Raw genomic sequence first — 20,382 nt, forward strand, 5'->3', positions numbered from 1 at the left:
GACTTCCGTGAGAGTGTCCTAATATTAGCACTGTTCTTTTGCCCCAGTATACTGGTAAATGAAGGGCGAGGTGTACTACTAGGTGGGATGTACATCTAGTCGTCCTTAAGGAGGGACAGTATGCGATGATGATTAGTACTTACAGAAGCAGTGCATTATCAGATAAATGGATCGTCTTCACTGCGTGCAACTCATGAGTCATATCAGTGAGGTCACTCAATCGTTGAGAGAATTCGCTAGTGAGTTCGATGGGGGAAGTGTTGAATATTGCTACATGGTACTATGATGCAAATTGATATTTGAAACAAATATTCGACTCAGACACGGACTCTAATTGTCCCTATGTCGAGAGATAGTGCGTGACTCATGTTATACAGTATCAAATGCAGGGACAGGGTAGGTTGGTGACACATGAGCAGCCAGAATGGCGCTAAACGAATTTACTTTAGGTATAAACTCGCTTTACATGCAATAACATGAAATGAAAATACATGAAGCAGTTCAGTAATTCATACCAGCGCGTATACATTGTATTTCGACCGTAACCCTGATTGCCGGTTTAGGAAGTGAGATATCGACTACACTTGTCCATCCCTACATTTGGAAAGATCGAATCAGAGGAAAGCAGTTGAATATCATAATCCGATATTGGAAATCAAAAGCGTTATCATCATGCCCTATGATGCCATTAATGAGATATCTGATGTAAATCCCTGCCAGTGCAGACATCGCATCATAATTGCGGCCAGCAAAGATCCCCCACAGATCTACGAGAACAAATAAAACATCATATATCTTTCTTACCAATAAACAATGACAGTCTTCATCGCACGGCCATCTATTAATATGTTGTATACCAAAGCCCTACGTGGTACATCGTATATGGCAATCACTGACGTATAGTATATATCAACGTAGAAATATCTCGGGCAGAACCGCACCACTAGTGCAGGTCACGATCCAAGCACAACTTACCATAGCAACCAGCCACGCGTTTGATCACCGTGCGATGCCTATCTCCATCCGTGATGTCACCAGTGCGGAGTGTCAAAGAGCATCTGAAACGTTATATCGTACGTTGGAAGTAAGTTAGAAGCTCAAGCCTCCATTTCTGGACCCATGGTAGGGCGCATCGCTGATATGATATCAAACTCGCCGATTTATCCCTATTTTCGCGACCGCTGGAATCGCCTTCAAAAGGGCCCCAGCTTAACACGGGCTTTATATTGTACAGGGATTGGCTGGCGACCGAGCGAATGACTGGGAATATTGTAGGTTTCTTGCGCGATTACGTCGGTCGGGTTTTGTCGAGAACATTCCCGCTGATAACCTCCATACTCTTCCGTTTTCGGTGATCATCGATGGATATGTATTTCCGTGGTTGGATGATTTGTGGTCGGAGTTATTGCGATTGACACGGTTGGAACTGCTGAAACTGGCACCGTTTCTTGTGCCGCTTTATACAACATACAATACGCTGTATGCCAAATACAATATATTGCATAATATTGTAGGTTTGGTTCTGAATTCAATCTTGCTGCTTCGCACCCGAAACGTGTTTCAGTCCGTGTCATCTCGACGCCCTATTGAAAATGATATTATCCCGCCTATATCGTACGGAAATATAGAAAATTTCAATAATCATCGCCGTGTCATGCGCGAAGTGCATTAGATTGCATGGTCATTTGGACTGTAGATGCGACCGCCTTACCTGTAATGCGAGAGAGAGTATCAGATGGTCATGTTAGTTCTCCCGGGCTGCTGACACCCAGGTGCGACCGTTTCGAGACTCCCCCTCCGTCCTGTTGTCTGCGGATTCAAGGGTTAATTATCCGTCGGCATCCGATGCCGTGCTTTGAAACGCGCACGGGATTCCCACGCCGAACTGAATGGTCATTGGCAAGTCGATTCCCAGACACCTGATGGTCAAACGCGAAGACCAACCATATTCTGCGGAGAGGTCTATGGGCAGCGGATCCATGGCCCCGGGGGTGTAGTGATGGATTACCAAACGGTTCCAGAAGATTTGTAAATATCTGCCATGTTGGACGGTGGCGATTTGTACGCCGAAACAGAAATGTCACAAATGTCGGGGCACGTAGTCCGGTGTGCCTTGGACTTTGGGTGAAGAGCCCGGGCGCATCTGACGTGGAGTGGACTCACAGGGATGAACGCCTATAGCGATGGCAAGAGCCGCGCTATTCACAAAGTGGCGTGTGCCAAGGCGCAACTCGGTGCTTTATGAGAGGTTGCTATATTTGTTCACGCAGGTCTCAGTATAGCTACTTCGTACGCCTGCAATAGAAGAAATGAAGGAACGCCGCAGTGTCGATCGTATCCTATTCCTAACGGTGAAGTGTACATGCACAATGTACCTCGAGGCAAAATCCATGCCAACCCAACATACTCTGTACTAGGCACCTAAGTATACAGGTGCATAAACAGGCTTTCAACACATCTCAACCGGACCGGACCGAGTCAAAAGGCTAAGCCCTGTCGCCCGTCGATCCCGAGCCAGAATAACAAAGCACTGCCACTGTAACCCCCTAACTCAACGCAGTCACTCAGTGCAACCGCTTGGCACAAACAATAGCACGCAAATAGGAGCGGTGCCAAGACTGTATTGATGCACGCTCATGGTGTCAGCATGATCGCCATGATCGCCCTTGGCGAGCCCATTCCCCCATACATTGTTCGATAACCGCAGTGCCGAGACCAGGATGAGCTCGTTTTTGAGACTTCGCTATGCATAGCACATTGCTTGGCATCGGGAGGGAATCCTATCATCGAGCGTATGGTTATCGAAGGGGTTTAGTGCCAAGATCTCTTCAAGAAAGGGGTGTATCGTAAATAGAATCATTGAACCTGAACCCCCTTTGTGGAGAACTAGGCCCTTTTTGTCCCATCTCCTCCCTTGCTCTTGCTACCCCGTATTGTCACCCCGGAAACTCTCATTGATTTCCAGAACTGTTCCATACGACACCTCGAGTCGTACCGGGCGCATTCTGAATATCCAATGCCCAGATCTTGGCAGTTTGCTTCGCCACGCGCTGTCGCCAAGCATTCCTCCAGCGAGGCCTAGAGTAACTGACCAGCTCCTTGCACCCTGCACTGCCTGGTAGATCATTGATTTGTCTGTTCTACCTGTCTTGTCGAACAGGATTTTGTGAACCCCCAGGTTTATCTTGGCGGGGAGGTCATGAGGCTGATGTTTAAACTGTCACGTTCCTCAGAGGAGATGTGGTCAATGGAATTGGTATTCCCAGTGTGAGGTACGGAGTGGACTTGGCATTGGCCATCCGAGTCCGACTCGGCAGTCGATTCTTTGATGTGGTGAAGACCTGGGGTATTGAGGGTATCGGGAGTATCCGGAGGCAGGTAACGGTCCATACTGGAGATCTATCCTGCACAGGCCAGCAATTGGTATCTGATCTATTAGTATTTCTTGTGCATTGTTTTTGTTGCGTGACACTTGGGAAATTTCTTTGTCCTCGGGGGAAAGATCCTCCGCCAAGATCACCGTCACATCCCCGTATTCATAGAACAAAGAGAGAAGAGCCTCTTTCCAAATTGGGATCGAGATTGAAATCAATCCGAGTCAATTGAAGTCAAGAACACTATACGGAAAATTATTGAGAAGAATATCCAAAGTCAATTCGCATATACTAGAAACAATATAAAACGCCTTAGCTTAGTCTGTAGCTGCATCTGGCACAGTGCAGTAGTCCAAAAAATGGAAGATGAAAATGCCTCATACATAGTGGTATATCCTGTACAGGTAAATCCTCGGGATATTTCAACCATTTACCCGTCCCGCCTATCGCGCATACTGCATTGCAGCTTGCATCTGTCCAATCCCATTCATTGCTTTTCGACTCCACTTTCCCCGGTTGTGCTCCCGGTCAATGGTATTATACACTTGTGCTTCAATTGGGGTCCTAAGGATGAAAAAAAGTCGCGAAACGAAGATCCCGCTCGTGCCATCCGGAGTCCGTGTCCCATGCACAGTTCACACCTTATTGCGCTAGAGGTACTTTCGTTTATTTACTCCGTACGCTTAGGGACTTGGGGTAAGTGTTAGAGAGCGGGTCAGATCGGTTGCTAATCGTCAATTGAGTGCCACGATAAGCGGAGGATTCATCCCATCGTGCCACGAACACAACGCTACTACCAATGTAGTATGTTGTAGCCCTTCACATCAAACCATGTTCCCGACGCCGTATGGAACCTCCCGTCACACAAATTTCTCCTTCGACTCCACCGGGAGAAGTTCTCCGTCGGAGGGATCGGGAGGGGGTCCTCTTGGCCCATTCCACAATCCCAACCATCTGGTGAGCATTGCCGCCCAGGGTTTGATCCCATAATTTCCCTTTCCCGTCGCGTGCCGTGAGCCCAAGCCCATGTCCTAAGGAGGGGTGGCCAAGGAAACGTTTTAGCCTGTCCGCGATATCGTTGTCAGCGCGGGAACTTTTGTCTTGCATGTACTCTGTACTGCGGACTTTGTAAACAGCGACATTGGGTATGTTCGTATCCTTGTATAATTCTGGATACGATGTCTAGTTTCAAAACAGTTTTTGCGCCCCGGCTGCCTTCTCCTCATTGGGAAGATCGCCGCTCGTCCGTAGAACAATTGTCCTTGTCCTATGTACGTAAAATGTAAACTAAACAAAGGAGCAAAGAAAACAAGAATTTAACGAAGATAAAAACAAACCGCGACAAAGGACAAATTGCAAGCTGAACTCAATGGCTTCAACTCTTACCCGGGTAATGCCCGTCGCAAAACCGTTGCGTTGCTAACAAGCTTCTTCCATAACTCGATTCCAAACTCAACCGGTGGTCACAGGTTCGAGGGCATGCAAATCCAGTGAGCTTGGATTGTGTTTACAGGGGTTATGCCTGCTCGCACAGATAGACTGTGGGGGATCTCCTTGGATTCTCGAAGCTTGTCGCGATCTAAACGGGGGTTCATGACCCTACAGGTTTGAGGGGGTTGTGGCTGCAGTGTGCATATCTCCAGAATGTCAGCCTCGGGGTTTTTAGTTACTTGTGGAGTTTTTCGGGGTTTTCCCTGGAAGTTTTTTATTGTCCGGGTTATGCGATATACTTTGAGGTCCGGTTTACGCACCCGGTCAGCCGATCTAGGGCTGATCATGGCTGACCGCTTTTCTTTGTCAACGTGGGAGTCGTAAGCTTGATGCAGGTTATTCGTGCACAATCGTCTGTCATCAGACATGGAGAGATGTTTACTTTTTCTGATTTTGGTGATTAGTGTGGAGATGGAAAGAAACAAAGTTGCCTGTTGAAACAACTCATTGTACTCCGTGAGCTGTATTGTAGATCGATTGTATGCCCAACTTGACGATCATGAACGCTTCGCCTCTAAATGACGAAACAGTTGATGTCTAAATTTGGAGAGTCAATGAAGGCCATGCTGGCGAAGGGTTAAGCTTGGCATCCCTAGAAAATATGACTGCCTTTGGGCTTGGCACTGCAATAAGAACCAATAGAGACAATAAATTCTATCTACAAATAACTGGATGTACAGCCTGTTCTATGCGCTACGTTTATGTATACCAAGACTGATCTACCGGGAAGGAGCAGAGCCAAGAGTCCATTTTGGGGTGTAGTTCGGAGGACAGTGGATACAATTTTGTACTTCTGTACAAAACCTGTACGGCGTATAGTTTATAGTACAATATGCAACATCTCATTTACCCTAGACTTCCTTATCCGAGAAGATCCGATAGACTTTGAGTCATGGAAGTTGGAAATTGTGTAAGGCCATGATGGAAAGAGTGAGTAAATGACTAATATACATGTTACTCTACGTCAGATGAGAAAGAAGTGTTCCGGATTAGGAGCAAGGGAAGAGAAGTCAAATACCAAGCATTCAGGTATGACTATAGGGCTCGGCGAAAACCGCCCAGTGCCCTGTTGTAGACAATAAAAAGCAGAAACCACGAAGCGCGCACGGCGCGTTTATAGTTTCACAGTTATCATTGTCATTACGAGTTTCGGTCGAGTAAGAGAATTGAAGGTCTTTAACCTCGTTAGCTCTAGGGCAAGTTCGGCCAAGGCTGACGGCTCGGCAGCGCTCAGGTACCCCAATCGGGGAATGGTCATTTTCTTTTCATACCGATTTTCACTATGGGAATGGCCTTTGTAATTGGGAATATGACCATACCAATACACCTCCAATAGAAAGATTGCCTCCAATGGACTCCAATAGAGGTCTACAATGTACATAATTGTATAGGAACTACGATATACGGTGAGGATATTATGGTCCATGGCAGATTTTTTATCAATTCATTGCGTTGGCAAGTGGATTCGCACAGTCACGGAAAGTATTAAGAGAGGTCAGGTTTAACGGGGGGTTTTCAACAACGAAAAAGGACCCTGAAACGGGTTTAGTCTCAGCACAAAATCCCTCATAGCAAGTCCGCGGCCAAACTCCCAACAGACAATGGTCATCACGGTCCACTTGAAATTTAACAATACTCGAAACCCTTTATGCTATTAGTTTCTTTCTTTTTGAAACAAAGCGTGTAATATAGATGTCGATGCAAATAGAAAATATAGAATCGTAATACATAGTAATAAAGAATAACATAGAGTATAAAAATGTAACCTATGTACTTTGTATGGTATAGAGCATATTGTACATACTATAGGTTGATGCAAAAGTGGCAAGGCATCTCTATGTTACAGTCCAGGGCTCAGGGCTGTACTGGCCCTAGTTTATAAAACGGAGTAAGGCAATTTGAGAAAATGGGGGTCATTGGGGGTGAATTGGGGGTTTTTTTTTAAAAGGAAGGAAAAAAAAAACAGGAAATCGAAAAAGGTTAGGGAAAAGATTAAAATTACCAAAAAGAACGGAAATTGAAAAATTAAAAAACGTGGGAAAAGAAAATTTACAAGACCAAACTAGTCCTAAAACGACAGTGCCGAGCTGCCGTATCGTCACTCCCACTCTCTCTCCCCCTCCAAGACATCGACCCCTGCACTTCTATGCGCGATCTTCTTATTCTGTTATTATTGTCAACCTTTCCCCAAACTTCCCCTTCTTTTTTTTACTCTTTATAATCTCCACTCTATTTCTCCTTTTCACATTCTCGACATTCCTGTTGCTCTTTCCTTTATCTCGATCCCTCTGAAAGCACGGACCCTCAAGCCTAGAGGTATTCGAGAAGATCTAGTCTCCAGCTCCAACATTGAGTTGCCATTCTTAGGATTATCGATCTTGGCGAACATCCTCCTTCGTCTCGAATCCCCCTAGTCATGCGTTTTATATCATGACAATCGTCCTCGCTCGGGACATCTTGTTCTGCCTTTGTGGTCGATCGATTTAACATTGATCGATATCAAGACAGCATTTGTTGAAAGACCTCATCTTTCAAGCAACGTCCTAACCTCGCCTTCAACTCGATCCTACACCACTCGCCTCGCCCTCCTCCTTATACTCTGAAACTATACCGCGAACCCTTCTCCTTTTGAAACATGGCACAGTCTCATGGCGGAGAAAGAACGTTTTCTTTTCATAACCTATTGAAGATGCTCATGTCACCCAACTCGTCCCCCAAGCCCGTCAACGACGAGGCCGACTTGGCCGAAGACGTCGACGAACCCCCTGAACACGTCATGCACGCCACCCGGGTGAATTCCGATCAGATTGTGCTTGCTCGGCCAACGGTGAACCGCAAGGAATCACTGCTCACGCGCGCCTTGAGGAGCAGCCCGGAGATGTCCCCAACCGATCCACACGCCCCCAACTACGACTCCTACATGTACCGATCATACCCTCATAGCAACATCAGTGGCGTCTCCACGGCTGAGTTGACCAGCGACGGCGGCCTCACAAGTCCATCCTTGTCTAATACTCCCAGCCCGCCTTTACCACCTCAGATGATGAGAAATCCTGCGTCGGTGGGAAAGAAGAATACGATCCCTAAAGTGAAGGTCGTTGATGCCAGCGAAACTTCCGTCGAGGCTAACCTTGGCCGCAAACGATGCATTAGCTTCGCTTGTGGTCGTAAAACCGATGACAAGAATGAGCGGAGTTCTCCCGTCTCACCCTCTGCGTCACAAGAACTCCCACCCAAGGCCGAAGCACCGAAGGAGCTTCCCACGGAGGAAGTCTCGTTCCAACTCAAGCGCAAAACTACACTCACTTTCGCATGTCCTGGACGGGAGACTGTTGCAAACAGCCAAAGAGAGCGATCTCCTGCACGCAGGTCTTCCGTCCGGCCGCGATTCCGTGGCTCCCCTGCACCTGCTGCCCGCAGAGCCTCTCCCACCTTGAAGGAAAACCCCAACGAGGTTTCCAAGGAGGCTGTCTCTGCGCCCACAGACCACAAGGGTGTCCCGACCAGTGGATTGGGCAAGTTTGAGGAATCCGAAGCCACTCGGTTCCATGAGTTTGCTAGCTCTATGGACGAAGACGATGAATGGGTGAACAGGGAGGCCGACTATACGCAAAAGATCACTTTAAATGACTGTATGAAGAAAGAAATGGCCATCCGGCGACTCGGTGAACAGGCAGAAGAAGAGGCATTGGAGGAGGAAGAGGATATGGATGACATCCCTGACGACGACTCGACTGTGCACGACTTCTCTTCCGACGAGGGTAATGAATCGGACAACGAGGCTGGCTTCGCAGAGTCTGACGAGAGCGACGATGATGGCTCCGACGTCGAGTTTTGGGGATCATCACACCGTGTCCCAGAACCCGCCAGTCAACCCATCGATACACGCCCCTCACCCATGGAACGCCGCGCCTCGAACACATCTTTCGACTCGATGACGGACGATCACTTGAACTGGCTTCCAGCCCCCGTTCAAAGGATCGGTACCCGTCGCGCTTCGAAGACCTCGAAGAGCATCAATATTCGTCCGAGGACCCCAAACCTTCCTGATAGTACCGACTTTGTCTGTGGAACCCTCGACGAGGATCGTCCCCTGGAACTTGCCTACAAGACTTGCCTCGAAGAACGTCGCCGCTTAAAAGAAGTTATCATCCCCCAAGATATCGACCCTAGCTTCCCCACCAGCGATCCCGAGGATGACGAAGACCTTGAACCATCCGAGGAAGAGCTTTCCAGCGTGCCCTCCGCCAAAGGCCGCCGTGATGAAACTACCCGAGGACGACCAGAGGGCGAGGCCCGCAAGCACTCACCCCGCCGCTCTCCCAGGCGTTTGATGTCCCCACCACCCCGTCGCACCGGCCGCATTTCTCCCAAGCGTCTCAAGTCTCCGCCCCCACGCGTGAGAGCGAAGTCCCCCACCCCAGCCAAGTGGCAATTTACCCAGGAAATGCACATTGTTGAGTCCCCCGAAGGTCTAAACATCAGCCACCTGGTTCAGCGCCGGCCTCTCGTCCGTACCAAATCACTCCCCCGTGTCCCCAATCCTTTCTTCACCGGCCTGGACAAAGATCACCGATGGCAAGGTATCCCAGCATTCTCTGAATCCCCAGAGGATGAGCACTCACGTACCCGTGAGCAGCTACACACTCGTGGCCCAGTCGACATTGTCGAGGGGCTCGAGAAAAAGCGCCAGAAACGCAAAGAAAAGTTCTGGCGTCAACACTGCCGCAAAGCTGCCAAAGAGCAGATGGGCAAACGGCCTGTTCCAGGCCATGGAGCCGAACGGATGAAGGAGCTTGGCCTCGAAGTTGCTGAGAGGTGCAGAGCTTACGGCGTCGGTCAAGACGCCCAGCTCGTCCTATCCGTTTAGGTATCCCCCTACCTATATGGAACTTGTATGAAAAAGTTTCACCCCCTCCGTTTTTTTTTTTTGACCTGTACATACCTACTTTTTTGTCACCTTTTTGGTTCCGGGGTTATATTTTGTCTTACCCTGCTCGGTTAGCGATCCGAGTGCCTTTCGCTTTCTTACACATATTAGCCGACTTTGTGTTGTCCACATGAATGGTTTCTTTACCCTTATCCCTTTTCCCCTTTGCTTCAATAATCCCTACACGGAGGTGGTTCTTTCTTTGCATTTTTCTGTCGGAAGTCTATCTATATCCTTTCTTTTCCCTCTTTTCCTATACTGCGGTCCTATGGACTTGCTGGAGGTCGCTTCCTTTGTTGTCTTGCATGGCTGCGGTGCATATACCCCCTATCTGGCTTTTCTGCATTGTGAATAAAGAGATCCATCAGTTTGATGGGAGTGAATATGAAATATTCTAGATGAAGTTCTTCCTATAGTAGATTCCTATAGATGGTAGCAGTAATCGTACGAGGTCAAGTAGTGGCAAGTCTTCGCCACGATGAACAAGACAAAAGTACGCAATTATGATCAATATTCCCCAACAAATCACAAAAGAACCTACAACGCTGTCCATACCCAAATTACCCAAATCAGCCCGTCTCCCCCCAAGTCGGAGCTTATCGCGCGAGGATTCCGTCTTCCTGCCTAAGGCACCAAATCCCCGAAAACAACATCAAACCTGTCTTCTTTGCTTCTATCTCTTCCACCCCCGTCCATCCACCTCTCCCCAATCAGCTCGTCACTGATAATCTGTGATCTTAGCTCATCCTCTTCTGCACTACTTCCTGACTCCGACCTTTCACCATGTGGATCGTCAACTGGTGTAAGTACCCTCCCGATACCACACCCGATCACCTGCGGTCACCGTCCGGGGCCGATCTTAAACACGGGGGAAGAAAGAACGAGATGTATTTCTAGACAGTCTAGCTGCATTGGAGCTGAAAATATCTTCATTCCGACTCCGAAATCGATTCATGCGACGGCTGTGGCGCGGTACCGGTTGCTGTGATCGAGGTGTGCATCTCGAGGTACAAGGTGCAATTTGCTGATTTCGCTTGTTTCTACTATAGTCTACGATGTCCTGGCCTCGCTGGGTCTCCTCAATAAGCACGCGAAGCTCCTGTTCCTCGGTCTGGACAATGCCGGCAAGACGACACTGCTGCACATGTTGAAGGTGAGTTCAGTGTTGGTGTTTAAGTTGGGAAGAGAGGACCTAGTTATTCGGTGCTCAATTCTGCTGGCTACAAGGCCGGAAGTCTGGTTGCGCTGGGTGGTTGCACAGATCTGGGAGAGATATGAGAACTGGGCATTGTATGGAGTTGTTTACTGACAGGACATTCAACAGAACGACCGCGTCGCCGTCCTGCAACCTACCGCACACCCCACCTCGGAGGAGTTGGCCATCGGCAACAACCGCTTCACGACCTTCGATCTCGGTGGTCACCAGCAGGGTGAGTAACGCTCTCAATGGGGATGTGATGTTGCGCAAGCATAGTGCCAAGCAACATAACACCCCTCCACAGTGGATCTCGAGATTGTACATAACTAACGAACCTACCTTTTTCCTTCAGCTCGTCGTCTCTGGAAGGACTACTTCCCCGAAGTGAGCGGAATCGTCTTCTTGGTTGACGCCAAGGATTACGAGCGCTTCCCCGAATCCAAGGCTGAGCTCGACGCTCTCCTCGCCATGGAGGAGCTCTCTAAGGTTCCCTTCCTCGTCCTCGGAAACAAGATCGATCACCCCGATGCTGTCAGCGAGGATGAGCTGCGCCACCAGCTCGGTCTCTACCAGACCACTGGTAAGGGCAAGGTCCCTCTCGAGGGTATCCGTCCTATTGAGGTGTTCATGTGCAGTGTTGTTATGAGACAGGGTGAGTTTGGTCAATTCCGGGCCTCGGCATTGGATATACAATGGAAATGCGGGGCGTGGCTAGCCACATATTGAGAAACACTTAGAACTAACTTTTCTTCCTTCACAGGATACGGCGAGGGCATCAGATGGTTGTCTCAATACGTTTAAACGGAGTCTTCCCTGTTCCCCCGACAAACCGATCTCCCTCTCTAACCTGTCAATTCCAAATCCAGATTCATTCCACTCGATTAAGATTCTAAGTGAAATGAAAATGGCTTTGGTTTTGGCGTCGGTTTCGGCTCGCCCCAACATTCCTCCACACCCGAAACCTCAGTCCCATACTCGCCCCCTCCCACAAACCCAATCCATATTTACCCCCGGACGTATCTGTACGTCTTGAATGTGTTACTCGACAACGCTGTACCGCGCTCATCTTGCTATGTTTGTTCAATTCTTGCTCCTTTTGTTCTGCGCCTTTTTGCTCGAGCTAGCTAGCTGGTTTTTCCTGGATACTATAGTCCAAAGATTTGAATTTATCTCTTCTTTCTTGGTATAAAGCATAGGGATGGTGTGTTACAACCTACGAATTGCGTCCAAGGCGAAATTACATGGCTTATATTTGCTGCTCAAGTGCCCTCATGGTCATCTCCTATACTACACAAATTATCCACGGTTATTCTTCCATCGTGGCTATAGGTAAGACTAGACTACCAGCCCTGATCTTCCCAAATCGTCTCCGCAATTCCACAAGTTGTTCTCGTGAGAACTCAATGTCTTTCTCCCCACGATCCGGCAGGCGACAGAAGAGTCTTTCGGACGGAATGATGAAAGGATGATGTGTGACATTGAAGCAATCCCCTTTTTTAGTAATGTATGTGACCCCAGAGCGGCGAATTCTATCCTGCCGTCTTTTCCATTTCTCAATACAAATTTCCGGACACGCCTTATGAATCCGAAGTGTTAAGCACAAGTTAGCCTTACCCTCGTTAGGGTTAAGCCAAAACCTCACCTCCGAATTCAACTTCGTGTATGCCACCTTCGAATCCGAGTTTGAGTACGCAACCTCGAGAGTAACAGAAGGCGAATGAAAGGGCGCACCAGGACAAGCTCTCTTTCTCGGACCCCAGCCCCAGCCAGCCGCTTTGCCTCGACCATCACCTATAATGGTTGCACCTTGGTATCCCTGGAGAGAAAGAAAATGACCCATTGACAGTAAGGAATACCTAAGCGCATCAGGCACGACACCGAATGCTGCGCTATGTGGGAATGAGGGTATGGTGATTAGGAAAAGTTGTTCGTTTGTGTTGAATGAAGAGCACAGTTTTGTGATGGGTGTTTCTTCGTCTGGATTGAAGAGGATTTCGAGTGTTTCTTTGGTTGCGTGGAAAAGGATGAATTTCGTTGTTTGGGGTGGTTTCCGGGCGAGGTGGGCTATGTATCTACTTCATAATGACACAATCGTGGAGTGGCATAGCAGAATCATAGTGCTAGTAAATGTGGCTCTGTGTATTACCTAGAGGCGATGCAACTAGGATTGCGGTATTGAAGCCCTTGAGGGAAGGTCAGGAGCGATGAAAGACTACATTAGATGAGGTGTGGTGGGTGCATATAAGGTAACTTCTAAGGTTAGTTGCTCTCCTCATGATGTCTTTTTGTTATTCTTCTCGGTACTCTTAGTAGTCTTTTCGATTCATTTTATATGTCTTTTTTTATAGATATTTTCTCCCCTACTTGGTTTTATAGACGGAAACAAAAGCGGAAAGCATAAACTGTGACTTTTCTATGTATAACCTGAGACTCATGTCTTGGAAAGACATTCAAAATCCCTCGAGTATGCATCTATTAGTTCGAGTATCAATGAATGAACTAAATAGAAAAATATAAGATATATTGACCTACATAAAACTCAATTGTGATTCTCACCCATATAACAAACAATCTAGACCTCCGAAACCCCAAGACCGAGATTCACATCGCTAGAGACCGAGAAACCTATTTCAAATCCGATATACGATGCCATCAGCACAGAGAAGTACTACTACCCTCGTACGTATCGGACTAGAAAAAGATTCGAAAAGACGAATATGATTCGATAAGAAAACAACAACACATGCGGTCAAGGAAGACAATAAGAAGTAGAAGAAAAAAGAAAAAAGAGAAAAGATAACCAGATTCCCTTCCCCATTCCCAGGATGCCGAAAGAAAAAAACATTCCAGTCCAGATGGTTAGAAACAAACAGAAACAGAGTCGAGAAAGCATTTGAACTCCGCTCCGGAAGTAGGGTTGCACGGGGCCAGGAAAATGATGTGACTGATTTTTTATCGCATGTCGCACTGGGAGATAGAGCCCGGGAGGAGTTGAGAAATGAAACTGTGATATTATCGGCGTGGGAGTTGAGGAATATCGGGCTGCCCTGGCTGCGGAGGGGTTCCTCGGTCGTTCATCGTTTTCGTGGATCCGGGGGGAGGACTCGCGGGGATTGTAGGGAGAATGTCGTGAGGGCGCTGTTAAAGAGATTTGTGAAAGGCTTATCTCCGCCCGAACCTGCTGCACATGGGGAAGCTCGTATTGATTCTTTTATTTCTTCTTTTGCTTTCGCGGAGGAGTGACAGGACCGCCGGCGCTCATGCCACCGTAAACGTACTTTTGCTTTTTCTCGGCTGGTTTCAGGATCTATCAAAAGAAAGAAAAAAACGTAGGTTAGGAACTGATCGAGAGAAAAAAAGGATGGGGATGAAAGTTGCAATAAACTCACCTGGAAGGAGCAGAGCAGACTATCGTCTACGCTCATCATTGCACCGGCATTATCGAATTCACCACAGTAGTTGGGCGCACTGAATAGTGTAACCAACTGGCGCTTGGAGAAGAATTCGTATCCATCCTCAACAACTTGGTGTGCACGGCAGATCAGATCCATATCGTGTTTTTGAAGGAAGCGCGAAACCACATCGGGGCCGAATGTGAATGAAACACCTCGGTCGTTTTCGCTCCAGCCGGTGATCTCCTTATCGGGGTCGGACCACAGGAGATCGCACAGGAGACCGCAGTCGGGGATCTATTTCAGTCAGCGATGTTGGCCTTTAGCCGCGAACCCACTCCCACAATGTCACTTTTCCTTTCGCTGCCAATAGAACCACATCCAGAGGGGAGGGATGAACTGGGGGAGAAACTTACATCCGTGGGGCGCATGACACGGCGGATTTGCTCCATGGAGTTGAGATCGGGGCTCAAACCACCGTGCATGGTGAAGATCTTCTCATCAATGATGGCGGCAATGGGAAGGCAGTTGAAGCAATCGGTGAAAGTCTTCCAGAGCTTGATGTTGTATCGGCGCTTGCACTCATCGTAGAAACCGTAGATACGGTTGATCGAGGCACACTCGTGGTTTCCACGCAGAATGAAGAAGTTCTCGGGGTACTTGATCTTGTACGCAAGGAGGAGGCAGATGGTCTCGAGAGACTGCTTGCCACGATCGACGTAGTCACCGAGGAAGAGGTAGTTAGCCTCGGGAGGGAAACCGCCGTATTCGAAGAGACGCAGGAGATCATAGTATTGACCGTGGATATCACCGCAAATCTAGCGAGAGACGCAAGTTAGACGGAGGCCTATTCCGACTCGTGGTCGCTCGGACACAAAAAAACTTACCTTGATGGGCGCTTCGAGTTCAAGCAGAATGGGCTGAGAGATGAAGATCTCACGAGCCTTGGTGCAGAGGAAACGAATCTCTGACTCGAGCAGCTGGACCTGCTTGCCAGGGCGGCTACCCCTCACCTCCAAGAGCCTGTCGATAATCGAGTCCAAATCCACTTCTTGATCGGCCATGGCGAATAATGTCTAACGAAAACACGAAAGAAGAAAAAAAAAATGGGGAAAAGAAAAGCGAAGGGTGGAAGAGAGACTTCCGGAGCGATCGGGTGAGAATAACAGAGATTTGATGAGGCGGCGGCTATGTCCTGTTACTATCGAGAAAAACAAGTTAATATAAAGAGTCACAGAATGAGAGTCCAGTTTGCATGCCAAGTCTGGTGAGGTGAAATTGAAGGACGCGCTCGAGATTTTTTTTTTAGATTTTTCTTCCCCCTTTGGGCGGTCGGGGATGGGAGAAGTAGAAGGAAAAGAAATCGAGACCTACCAAACAGAAGATTTCAAGACCAAACAGATCTAAAGAAGGGCCCCAACGGCCGCGGGAAAGAAAAAAGAAACAGTTCTGGCAGAGATGCCAGACGGGTGTGGGACGGTGGTGCCTATCCGAGTGGTTGTGTACGCGCACGTTAGATATCGAAGGGAATGGGCTCCAAGACGCCTCAAGATAAAACGAGGCTGAGCGAAAGAGCACTGGACTCTGATAAAAGAGGTGAGTCGAGATGAATCGAGGTGTGTCGAGAAGAGAATTTCAATCAAGGGAGAAAATTTTCTTATAATCAGACCGGTTTACTAAAAAAAATCTCAATAAAACGTTTAGGAACGTGAAGATGTGGAGAGAAGAAGAAGAGAATCTTTTTGAAAGCGGGAAGTTCCCATTTGTGTTTGCGCGTGTTTGATCTTCCCGGTTTATAGTTTATAGGGGACTTTTTTTTCTTGCTTTTCATTATATATATATATATATAGATTATTTTCATTTTCTCCTATTCTATCTCTTCTCTAACGCTTTGACTATGCAGACTTTTTTTTTTGCATAAGAGGGGTTTCTAGGTCGAGACCTCGCCCTTGACGCCAAAGGGTCCAAGCAAAGAGGCTGATCTACTAAGAGGCATCTAGACTGATATCATATATTCTATACTTTGTCTAGACCTATTAAACTCTACAACTGGGAAAAATATAGGAAATCTTCAAAATAATTGGCATTCTTGAGCTATAAGCTCTCTTATACAATGCTCCAGAAGTGCATCATAGAGGAATTTGACAACAGAAACCAAAGAGGGGAATTAAAGTCAAAGGATCCTTCCAACGCCAGCCCGAAATTCAGAGTCATACAGTACAACGCTATCGAAAACAAAATATGTCTTTCACTGTTCCGTGGAAAGATCACAGGCCATCGCAAGATGCGTTTTGGAGAAGGGAAATGGAAACAGTGAAAAGAAAAAAAAAACAAAACAAAAAAAAGACGTCCGTAAATAGTTCATACATCCAACCCACCATGTCTCGTAAGTCATCCAACGCCGAAAACAATGCATAGAATGGTCAGCTCGTGTTGGGAATATGTTGTTCAAATGAGTCCTCGGGGGACGGGGGAGTTGTATCCCCGTAAGGAAAAGAGATGGGAAAGAACCCGTAGAAGCAGGTAAACGTCCACAGAGAGAACTCCGGGAGTTATGAGACGGAGAGGTGAAGAGAGTCCCGGCAGGTATGTCATGGGCCGGGAACTGTAAATAAAGGGAAAATGGTGTTTTATCCGCTAAACGCATGTCCGCTCAGGATCGCTTGGGTATTCGAGCAGGTGATTGGGGGTGTGGAAATGTGAGCGGAATGGTCCAAGCCTGCCCCAGAGCTGTGAGCGAAGTCTTTATGGGAGTTATCCCAATCATTCTCGCCGAGAACAGTTAGCCAGTTATGGCCCACGTCCTGACGAAGGACTTCCAGCTGCTGGCGGCAGAACTCTTCATCCATGCTCCTGTCCTTACTTTGCAAAGCCTGTACAAGAGGAGGACTCGGTGAGTGCATAGGTTTTGCAGGGCTTTGTATGCTTGATGCTCCAGATTGAACAGAGCTGTCCAGCCTCCACGGCTGATCAACAGGGACAACAATCGGATGGTCGACTGGTGGTTGGATCTGCTGAACGGGAAGTGCGGGGAGAGCTGTGCTTCCTGCATTGCCCAGACCATCGTTGGTAAATGGGTTATCCACTGAGATATCGACTATCCTGCGTCGTTGGGGCTTTTTGCGACGGTTGGTTCCCCCGTCACTTTCCTTCACCTGTGTGCCATTAATGTGCAAATCTTCTTCTTCTTCTTGAGGCTTGAAAATTGCAAGATCCTGAGGGACTTTCGATAAAGTAGACTTTTGCACAACCGTTGATTCATCTGCCGCGCTGGAGCGTACAACCGGTGCAGCTTGCGGCTCTGCAACTCGCTCAACAAGTTGCTTCCTCTCGGTATATCCGGGACCTCTACCGTCAATTATGATGTCCTCGGAATAACCAGGCGTCCGACGGAACAGGTTCATGATCACAACTCGATACCCAGAGTGGGTCTTGACGAAGGGATTGCCAGATACCCAGATCTCCCGTATTTCAGGGAGGCTGGTCAGCCGTGCAATCTCCGTCGGGTCCGTAAGGTTGTTGTCACGAAGATCCAATCTTTCCAGAGAGAGTAACCGCTCGATGCCCGCGAGCGAACGAAGGCGATTTCCGCGAAGAGTGAGAACAGTGATGGCGGGAAGAGGATTCCGGGTAAGCGAGTGAAGAGACTCAATCATGCAATGCGACAAGTTGAGGGCTCTCAATGCCACCAGTGACGCTATACCGTCGGGAATCTCCGTCAAAAGGTTGGAGGACAGATCAAGCGAGTTGAGGCTGTTGGCAACAGGGGCGAGACTGGCAGCAGAGACGGATGTCAAGGAATTTTCCGGAAGGCCCAGGTGTCGCAGGAATCGCCATTTTGAAGGCGAGAGGACGTCTGCGAGAAGGTTTGTAGAGCTTCCATTTCGATAGCCGATAGAGGCCTCGCTTGATTCGGAGCTTGCCGAGCCTGTGCGGCGAATTTGCCGAGAATGACCTCGACGGTGGCCGTGCTTCGTGGTCGGCCGAGTCGGAGAGACACTTCCCGCCCTAGTGCGGTTTTTGGCGCCATCTGAGCCAGCCCGGATCATCGGGACAGATCTAGGACTAGTGCTAGTTCCGAATGCGGTGTCCACGATAGGAGACCCAGGGGCTGAGAGGGAGTTGGACTGATCGGGAGTGTGAACTGGTTGACTGCTGGAACTGGTCCATCCAAGTGAAGGCGACTGTTGAGATTTGGCAGACCGTCGGCGGCGTTTATCAATATCATCCAACACAATTCTCGTTAAAAGATCGGCCGGATCATCCAGGTGGCCTCTCTTGATGGTCAAGGTGCGTAATTGCTCGGACAATCTGTCCCAGCCATAGAAAGAACGATAGTCTAAATCAATAATCTCTAAAGCGCTCAAATTTTTAAAGGAGTGCAGGGGCACAGCCGTATCAAAAGGAAATTCTTCATATCCAGAGATCAGAGGAGCACGGTGGTCCGGGGCCAGACGAAGACACGGGATCTTCGTAAAGGCGGAGTACAGGTACTTCAGGTCCGTTTCCAAGGCGGCCTTGGCTCTGTCCGATTTGGTTGGGGTATTGGATCCGAGGCGGAAAGATGACCAAAGGTCGGTCATACCAGACATCACACTACGAACACTGGATACCGAATGGACGGAGGCCCGATCGCCCCGGGATTGTTGGGGCTTGTTCAGGAATGAAACATAGGATTGCGAAACCTCGGTGTGAATATTCTCCAACCTGATGTTCATCGGGCCAACGGCAATGCTCAATTCTTCAAAACGGGAGAGGAGGTAGAAAAGGTGGTGGGGAGTCAAGGTAAGTTTGGCGGTTTTGACATTCTGCGACATGAATTTTAACGCTGCGGATGAGAAGGCCGCAGCCAGAGTGGAGGAAGTTGATGCGAAGGAGCTACCAGGGGTCAAAGGAACACTGGGTGATTGTGGAATGGTATTTTTGGTGGGTTGGCGACGGAGCTGTAGTGCATTGGCGAGGGCCTTCTCGTGGGTGCGAACATAGCTAGCGACATTCTATGACAGCCATGCGCGTTAGCTCTATAAGACCAAATACTCTGACAATCTCTCATCATCTCAATGATCAAGCGACTGCATAAAAACACAAACCTTTATGAAAAGTTGACCATCCCCGGTGTTGATTTTCTCCATGGCGCCAACGGGGATTTGGTGGGAGGGAGAGAACGCTGAAGATGGGATAGCTCAACAGATGTTACTAGACGTAGTCGACATCTTGCTTGTGCGACCCGACTGAGACTCGAAAAAAAAGATCGAGCAATCGAGGCTCTGAATGCGAGGGTTAGCAACGGTGTGAACTCCATCAGTCTCATCGGGATTCGGGGCAACCGGGAGACTGGTAACTGAGGATGTATAATACCTATTGAATTAAATATGAGTCAAGAAGTGACTCGAGCTGAGACCTCGAAAAGTTGTAGAGATAGAAAAGGTGAAGAGGGAAAAGTGGTGGCACGGGGTAACCAATTATTTAGCTAAATAATACGGCTTATCCTGATAACACAATACCATATACGCCGTAATACACGTATTTCCATTTTCTTTTATCAGCTGAGAAGATCAAAATGATAGTCGTCTGATATACTTTTGATTGGTTTTTATTTCTCCTTCTCATGATATTTTCAATATACTTTACCGATCATATGTAATTGTCCTATTTTTTTTTTGCCCCCTAAATTATATATACACAGTCTGTCCTCTTCTCAAAATTTGACCTATCTAAGTAATATATATGCACAGACTATTTAGTCTAATACCGTATAGCCATCACTAATATAAATAAATATCTGCTACTACTGCAGCTACTATACCCAGTTAGGAGTGGCGAGCCTATGGAGAAAGCGCCTAGGATTTTAGTTCGCCGACTTCTCTCCCGCGTCTATCAAACCGATTGGAATCAACGATTCTAATAACCCACCTATTACCCTATCAGGGGATGGGGGGAAATTTTTCAGCGAAGATTAGTCTGTGATGGTTTGATCCCCGTTGCATGACTGAACCA

At 48.0% G+C, this 20,382-nt stretch overlaps 5 protein-coding genes across 5 annotated transcripts; 2 read left to right on the plus strand and 3 right to left on the minus strand.

The window, feature by feature from the left end:
- Nucleotides 1-2,951: 2,951 nt before the first annotated feature.
- N7517_006211 (uncharacterized protein) lies at nucleotides 2,952-3,390 on the minus strand (the record flags this gene model as incomplete). The annotated part of the gene is made up of 2 exons (XM_056723941.1): nucleotides 2,952-3,115; nucleotides 3,225-3,390. The coding sequence occupies 2 exons, from the start codon at nucleotides 3,388-3,390 to the stop codon at nucleotides 2,952-2,954; spliced, it is 330 nt and encodes a 109-aa protein (XP_056580191.1).
- Nucleotides 3,391-7,554: 4,164 nt separating this feature from the next.
- N7517_006212 (DUF2457 domain-containing protein) lies at nucleotides 7,555-9,735 on the plus strand (the record flags this gene model as incomplete). Its single annotated transcript, XM_056723942.1, has 1 exon — nucleotides 7,555-9,735. The coding sequence occupies one exon, from the start codon at nucleotides 7,555-7,557 to the stop codon at nucleotides 9,733-9,735; it is 2,181 nt and encodes a 726-aa protein (XP_056580192.1).
- Nucleotides 9,736-10,578: 843 nt separating this feature from the next.
- Nucleotides 10,579-11,794, plus strand: sar1 (Arf family GTPase SAR1; the record flags this gene model as incomplete). Its single annotated transcript, XM_056723943.1, has 5 exons — nucleotides 10,579-10,597; nucleotides 10,845-10,948; nucleotides 11,120-11,225; nucleotides 11,346-11,645; nucleotides 11,754-11,794. The coding sequence occupies 5 exons, from the start codon at nucleotides 10,579-10,581 to the stop codon at nucleotides 11,792-11,794; spliced, it is 570 nt and encodes a 189-aa protein (XP_056580193.1).
- Nucleotides 11,795-14,204: 2,410 nt separating this feature from the next.
- glcA (type 1 serine/threonine-protein phosphatase catalytic subunit GLC7) lies at nucleotides 14,205-15,449 on the minus strand (the record flags this gene model as incomplete). Its single annotated transcript, XM_056723944.1, has 4 exons — nucleotides 14,205-14,300; nucleotides 14,383-14,682; nucleotides 14,802-15,203; nucleotides 15,273-15,449. The coding sequence occupies 4 exons, from the start codon at nucleotides 15,447-15,449 to the stop codon at nucleotides 14,205-14,207; spliced, it is 975 nt and encodes a 324-aa protein (XP_056580194.1).
- A 1,566-nt stretch (nucleotides 15,450-17,015) lies between these two features.
- N7517_006215 (leucine-rich repeat domain-containing protein) lies at nucleotides 17,016-19,517 on the minus strand (the record flags this gene model as incomplete). The annotated part of the gene is made up of 2 exons (XM_056723945.1): nucleotides 17,016-19,382; nucleotides 19,476-19,517. 2 exons carry the CDS (start codon nucleotides 19,515-19,517, stop codon nucleotides 17,016-17,018), a joined length of 2,409 nt encoding a protein of 802 aa, XP_056580195.1.
- Nucleotides 19,518-20,382: the final 865 nt, after the last annotated feature.

The sequence above is a fragment of the Penicillium concentricum genome (assembly GCF_028827145.1).
Source record: "Penicillium concentricum strain IBT 3081 chromosome Unknown utg000002l_segment0_segment0, whole genome shotgun sequence".
Classification (NCBI taxonomy): Eukaryota; Fungi; Ascomycota; class Eurotiomycetes; order Eurotiales; family Aspergillaceae; genus Penicillium; species Penicillium concentricum.